The 6,924-nt window shown below is 37.9% G+C and overlaps 1 protein-coding gene across 1 annotated transcript; it reads left to right on the top strand.

The window, feature by feature from the left end:
- The first annotated feature begins 5,454 nt into the window (after positions 1–5,454).
- On the top strand, positions 5,455–6,717 carry LOC139432113 (uncharacterized). The gene has a single exon (XM_071200456.1). The coding sequence runs from the start codon at positions 5,455–5,457 to the stop codon at positions 6,715–6,717; it is 1,263 nt and encodes a 420-aa protein (XP_071056557.1).
- Positions 6,718–6,924: the final 207 nt, after the last annotated feature.

Genomic DNA, 6,924 nt, shown 5'->3' with positions numbered 1-6,924 from the left:
GAGATAAAAAACAAAATGTGCGCAAAACGTGATATTATGACGTTATACGCCGTTCTGAGCCATGTTTGAACTTTCTATCACTTTTGGTTCCGATAATTCTGTTGACCATTTTTGTGATATTCAGGGGACAAATGACATCTTGGAGCATGTTGGAGATAAAAAACAAAATGTGCCCAAAACGTGATATTATGACGTTATACGCCGTTCTGAGACATGTTTGAACTTTCTATCACTTTTGGTTCCGGTAATTCTGTCGACCATATATGTGATATTTAGATGCCAAATGTCACATTGGAGCATGTTGGAGATAAAAAACAAATTGTGCCCAAAACGTTATATTATGACGTTATACGCCTTTCTGAGGCATGTTTGAACTTTCTATCAGTAGTAGATAAAAGCCGATTCTAGAACCTCCTCTCAGAACCTCAGGTCAAGGTCAAGGCCAAGGTCACGTTGAGTGACCATGACCTTGACCTTGCCCTGAGGTTCTGGGAGGAGGTTCCAGAATCGGCTATTGCAAAGGGGGTCGTTGACCAGTAACCTTGACCTAAACAATGACCTTTACTTTGAGCTCACCTCAGGTCAAGATCACGTTTAGTGACCATGACCTTGATCAGTAACCTTGACCTGAACAATGACCTTTACTTTGATCTCAACGGAGACCTTGAAGTCAACCTTAATTGTGACCATTACATTGACCGTGTACGTGACCGGAAATGAAGGTTACACGACGTGAGGCCATTGAAAACCCCACTTCGGAGGAGGTATGCTTTAAATAGCAGATAGAAAATCGTGTTCAACAGTATTGAAGTAAGAGTGTTGTGAACATAAAGAAATTGAGGAACTTGTAGCTCCTATTTTAAGCAGTTTACATCGCTTAAATATAATGGCATCGAGAAATCCAATTAAAGTCATCGATATGCAAGGGTTTACTTTATCTTCGGGATTTCGAGTTAAAGAATTGGCTATCGGTGATGGTGAGTCGATTTCCCATTTCATATTTCAACCTGATATAAGTTATGAAAGACTCAATAAGCGAGAATGTCGACAAGTGCGTTGGGAGGAGAATAACTTACACCATTTGCATTACGAGAATGGATATGTGCCCTATAATCAACTGAAAGACATTCTGGAACAGCATACATGCGGAGTGGAGGTGGTGTTTGTAAAGGGATCTCAAAAAGAAAAGGTATTGAGAGACCTATTATCATCGGTAAAGCCAGTGATTATTAATTTACAAGATAATATATATTGCCCTTTGCTTTCGTTGAGTCAAAATTCTTGCGCATATCATTATAAATCGGAAAGCAGTTGTGCAATTGAAAATGTTAAATTAATTTTAAAATTTTTAAAAATGGATTTAGATTAGTGTTAAAATTTAAAATTTAAATAAATTAATTTTTATTGTACTGACTTTTTTTATTCAATTTAAATGTATCACATTCCTAATCCTAATATATAAAATGGAAAAGAAAAACAACCGAATTAAATTTCATTTAATTTATTGAACTCGTCTTTAATAAATGATAAACAATTGCATATCTTTTTAACGTATTATTTATGGTGTCAACTCGACGCCCCCGAGTTAGCAGTTCATGATGTTTTTTTTTGGTGTACTCAAGTCGAGTGATGACTCTTCTCGGGTGCTCCCGGAGGAGTGGAGCATGACCGGGTTGGATTTACTTTGAGCTCACCTCAGGTCAAGATCACGTTGAGTGACTATGACATTGATCAGTAACCTTGACCTGAACAATGACCTTTACTTTGACCTCAACGGAGAACTTGAAGTCAACCTTAATTGTGACCGTGACGTCCCCACCTAAAATGATGTGCATAAATAGCAAGTCAGGTTCATAAAAGATTAGTTTCATTGAAATCATCCGACGTAGTGGTGACATAACAACGCAGAACAAGTAAGTCCATAAACACTTGTCTTACAGCAGAAGTATTAATGTTATATATACTTAGTGGGTTCCAGACAACAATATACAAAAGCACCGAAGAGAAGTCTCGAGGTTCAACAGGCGGTGTCCAAAAAAGCGAGCATAAGTCCAAAGGTGATAAAACCCTCGTTGACACCCGTGGCATCTGAAGAGGTGTTAAAACAAGAAAAGTTTAATACAGTTATAGAGTGTGGTAACAATATGCAAGCGGTCGCTGATGGAAAAGATTCGTTTGCAGACTTAAGCCCTTTTATTATGACGCAAAGTGTTAACGGTAATAATGAAGTAGTTTCGAGAATAGATAACATGGAGAGCTTAACCAACATGTCGGACAGTACAGTAAGAGCAAGTAGAGGTCCTCTATTTTCGGAAACAGTGTATGCACTAAATAAGAGCCGCACGAAATGTGTGGCAATAGGATTAAGTGCTGACTTACATTTTGAACCAGTGGTAAGGTTAATGGGAAAAGGTCAATGTTTAACATTAACGGAAAACGATTGGCACAACATTATTATGTATAAGTCAACAATCACAAACAGTTTTGCTAATCAGTCTCCGTCGCAGATAGTGTTGTGTGGTGTCAGTATATCGTGCGATTGGATGGAAAACGTTTGCAAGATTTTAAAGTTGGAGAGGGGTGGAGAATATGTATATATTGCATATGAATCGTTGCATGAGCTTTGGAACGTAGCAGATTTAGTAGCAACTCGACTGAAATTATTGAGAACTGTGAATTACAAAGCATATTATGATAGTGTTATAAACGCGTTAGCTGCAATGGATGGAGATGTGAAACGTAATATGTTAACGATGCTCAATGAATCGTGTTCTGAACAAATATGTATAAGTAAGGAAGTGATGTTGTACAATTTCGATAAAATCTTGTTGGATGTAGATTTGTTTAAATTATTTCACAATCAATAAAGACATGGGTAAGGTGCGGATTGATGAGAGTAAAAATGAGATGCATAGAATGTATGCATGGACTTATGCGTATAGACAATCACGAAAGTGTAATTGGGAGGAAATGTATTTAGATCGTCTTAGATTTAAGAATAGAATAAGTTATGTAAATGATATGTTACACCTGTACTTAAGCAGCGAATTTAGAAATAAGATTTTTCATGAAAGATTTAAATATGTAATGACTTAAAATAAATAAAATTTTTTTTCAAATGTGAGCGTATTATTAACCATCCAATATTCACCGAATAATGTGCGAAAGCTATTAAATATAATGGTATGAATGTTAGGACAGTGAAACAGTATGCATCGATCAAGCAAACGGTCTGGTCGAGGTATTGTGAATACATTAATCAATAAGCTTCCGATAGAACTACATTTGCCAGGTTATAATTATTGCGGTCCGGGAACCAAATTGGTAAAGAGATTAGTTCGTGGAGATCGGGGAGTGAATAAATTAGACGACGCCTGTAAAACGCATGATATTGCCTACGCAGCGACATCGAATTTAGCTGAGCGACACATAGCCGATAAAGAGTTGTATAAGACGGCGAAAGAGCGGTTGAGAAGTAAAGACGCAAGCTTAGGAGAGCGACTATCGTCGGCGTTAGTGTCAACGATAATGAAAGGAAAAACAATAATGGGTATGGGAATGCAAATTCGTGCCCTAAGACGTAGAGGGACAACTCGTCAGAAGTTGAAACGTGGCGGTAAGTTGTCGTTTACGCAGGCAATGAACTTAGTGCGGCGAGCGATTGCACAGACCAACAGTACGAATACAAAGGGAGATGTACAAGTGGGTTACAATCTGTTGAAACCTTATCAAGGTAGAATACTTAAACCGCGCGGAAAAATAATCAAGATTCCCAAGACGGGAGGTTTTTTACCCTTAATACTTGCAGCTTTGGGTGCTCTCGGTTCTTTAGGCGGAGGTGCAGCAGCTATTGCAAAAACCGTAAACGAAGCAAAAATAGCAAGGGAGCAGTTACAAGAAGCCCAACGTCACAATCGGGCTATGGAACCAAAAGCGATCGGCAGCGGTTTGTATATTAAACCATATAAGCAAGGTTGCGGACTAGTCATGAAAACGGTATCACGAAAATCAAAGCGACTAAAACGCCCCAAGAGGGCGAACAAAATTGGTACAGGAATGTTTATTAATCCATATAAAAAGGGTTGTGGTTATAAAACTGTAGCAAAAAACTAATAAAAATACCCCAACATTCTTTAACGGATGTAGAGTTAAGGCGATATGCACGAGCGCTTGATCTGTTAAACTTTCGTGGGGTGTACATGAGAAACAATTTACCGAAGAAAATCCGAAAACGAGAGAGTGGGATAATAAATCTTGATAATCGTACGGGTCCCGGTACTCACTGGACAGCTTACAACAAGGATGGTGTAAATGTTAACTACTTTGACAGTTATGGAGATTTACGACCACCGATTGAAGTGGAGAAGTATTTTATATCGGATGGGGGGAGAAATATTGTGAGGTATAATTATCGACGATATCAAAAAGAAGATCAAACAAATTGTGGACAATTGTGTCTGCATTTCTTAGATAGTTTAAATACCAAGGAAGTATCCGTGTAAGATTAGTCTTGAGAACAACAATGGAACAAGATACAATACATACAAGTTATACATTTACGCTCACCGGAAGGGGGTCGGAGTTGTCTTGTAACTTTAACCCACCGATTTATTTGAATGAACTCGGTACATACGAGTTAGCTCTTTTAAATTTCGAAACGTTCAATACGTTACCTAATATCGATTCAACAAACAATATTTTACAATATGAAGATCATATGGGAAATTTTACAGAGAATATTGAAATACCGCTAGGAACATACGATATTAACGATATTAACGAATACGTTAAAAAAACATTAACAGCGAGGAATATTCTCAGCGTGACTACACCGGGTACACAGATACGCATAAGAGGTAATAATAATACGCAACGTGCTGAGATAAAAACAAACCGGCGAATAAATTTTGCTAGCGATAATTCAATCGGTTCCTTACTTGGTTTTAACCCTAAAGTTATACCTAAAAACACGATAACAGAATCGGATCATATCGTGAATATAAATAAAACGAATGCATTACAAATTTATTGTAATTTGAGCTCCGGATCGTATACGAATGGACAACCCATGCACGTGTTGTATCATTTCTTCCCGAACGTACCGGCTGGTTTTAAAATAATAGAAGCTCCGCAACAACCGATTTACTTACCTGTTACAACGAACGTGATTAGTACATTAATAGTACGCATACTTGATCAGGACGGTCAGTTGGTAAACTTCAGAGACGAAGAAGTGACCGTGAGAGTGCACTTGAAATCGGTGTGAGTAGTAGGGTATTTAATATGGGTATAGTGTACGACGTTCGAAGAAAAGCACAGGAAAATCTGGGTGATAGAGTAATGTATAAAACGGTACGAAAGGATGTAAAACCTAACAGTAAGCGAAAATCAACTACCCAGTTAACACGCGTCAATCGTCAGTATTTAAGCAACTTAGGTTTTCAACTACTATAAATGGAGTCCTTAAACGTCACGGAGAAAATAAAAGTAGATAACTCGATTGTAAGTTACGAATATCATTCCCATCAACCGTTTGGTTCTACTAGCTTCGGTAACAATGATGAAATTCGTATAGGCATACCCGAAATAGACAATTACACATTGCCTCATGAAAGTTTTTTGTATGTGGAAGGGAGCGTACGTAAACTGGATGCGAGTGGTAAAGCAACAAAAGATGCTAGTGCAACTGCAAAATTGATAAATAATCCTGTAGCGTTTATGTTCAGTGATATTCGCTATCTTATAAATGGTGTTCAAATAGATGGAGTGAGAAACGTGGGGTTAACATCATGTATGAAAGGATACTTTTCGTATACCCCTCACGATATAATAAAGTTGGCGAACGCAGGTTGGAACATGGGCGAGGATCTGCTAGGTCAAGTGGTCCCAACATCCCCTGTAACGGATGCAATAATGGATAAAAATGGAAATTTTGGATTGAGTGTACCGCTAAAGACATTAATAGGGTTTGCTGAAGATTTTAAAACAATTGTGATGAATGTGAGACAAGAGCTAGTGTTAATTCGTAATAATGATGATAATGATGTGCTTGTGAATACGGTAGAAGAACCGTTACAGTTAAAAATCGATAAAGTTGTGTGGAGAATGCCCCATCTAGCCGTAGGCTTACGAGAACAATTAGCTCTAACAAAAATAGCAGGACGAAATATTGATCTGCAAATACCTTTTCGCAGTTGGGAAGTACATGAATATCCTTCTTTACCTCAAACAACAAAGCATTCATGGGCTGTGAAAACAGCTCCGCAGTTGGAAACACCTAGATTTATAATAATTGGGTTTCAAACAAAGAAGAAAGGAAAACAGTTGGCGAACATGGCAACCTTTGATAATGTAAAACTCACCAATTTGACGGTATTCCTAAACGGTGAACGCTACCCATACGATAATCTGAACGTGGACTTTGATAGTAATCGTGTCGCAGTGTTATATGACATGTATACACGCTTTCAAAAGTCCTACTATGGGAAGGAAGGAGAACCATTACTCACTCCGAAACAATTTATTGAAAATTATCCACTGATTGGAATTGATTGTACATATCAAGCAGAAGCGCTACACAAAAGTGGGGTAGAAATACGGATAGAATTTACGACAAAAAATCCGATTCCTGATGGTACCACAGCATACTGTTTAGTTTTACATGATAAGGCGTTTCAATATTCTCCACTAACAAAAATCGTCAAACAAATGACTTGAGTATGGGGAAAGAAGGGTTGGTAGTGTGTAGTTGGATCGGATCCTGAGCCGCATCGCACCCGTAGCTCATCATCCGAAATGTGAGACTTCTATATTCAGCGTAAACAAAAAAAAAAGTCGTAGAGTATAAGTTGTGCGACAGATTTCTACGGCTGCATAGTATGGATAATCGTGTTGATGTACGGAAGCAAGATGTATTCAAATAAA

The sequence above is a fragment of the Onthophagus taurus genome, chromosome 11, assembly GCF_036711975.1.
Source record: "Onthophagus taurus isolate NC chromosome 11, IU_Otau_3.0, whole genome shotgun sequence".
Taxonomy (NCBI): Eukaryota; Metazoa; Arthropoda; class Insecta; order Coleoptera; family Scarabaeidae; genus Onthophagus; species Onthophagus taurus.
This window is presented reverse-complemented; position numbering and strand designations above follow the sequence as displayed.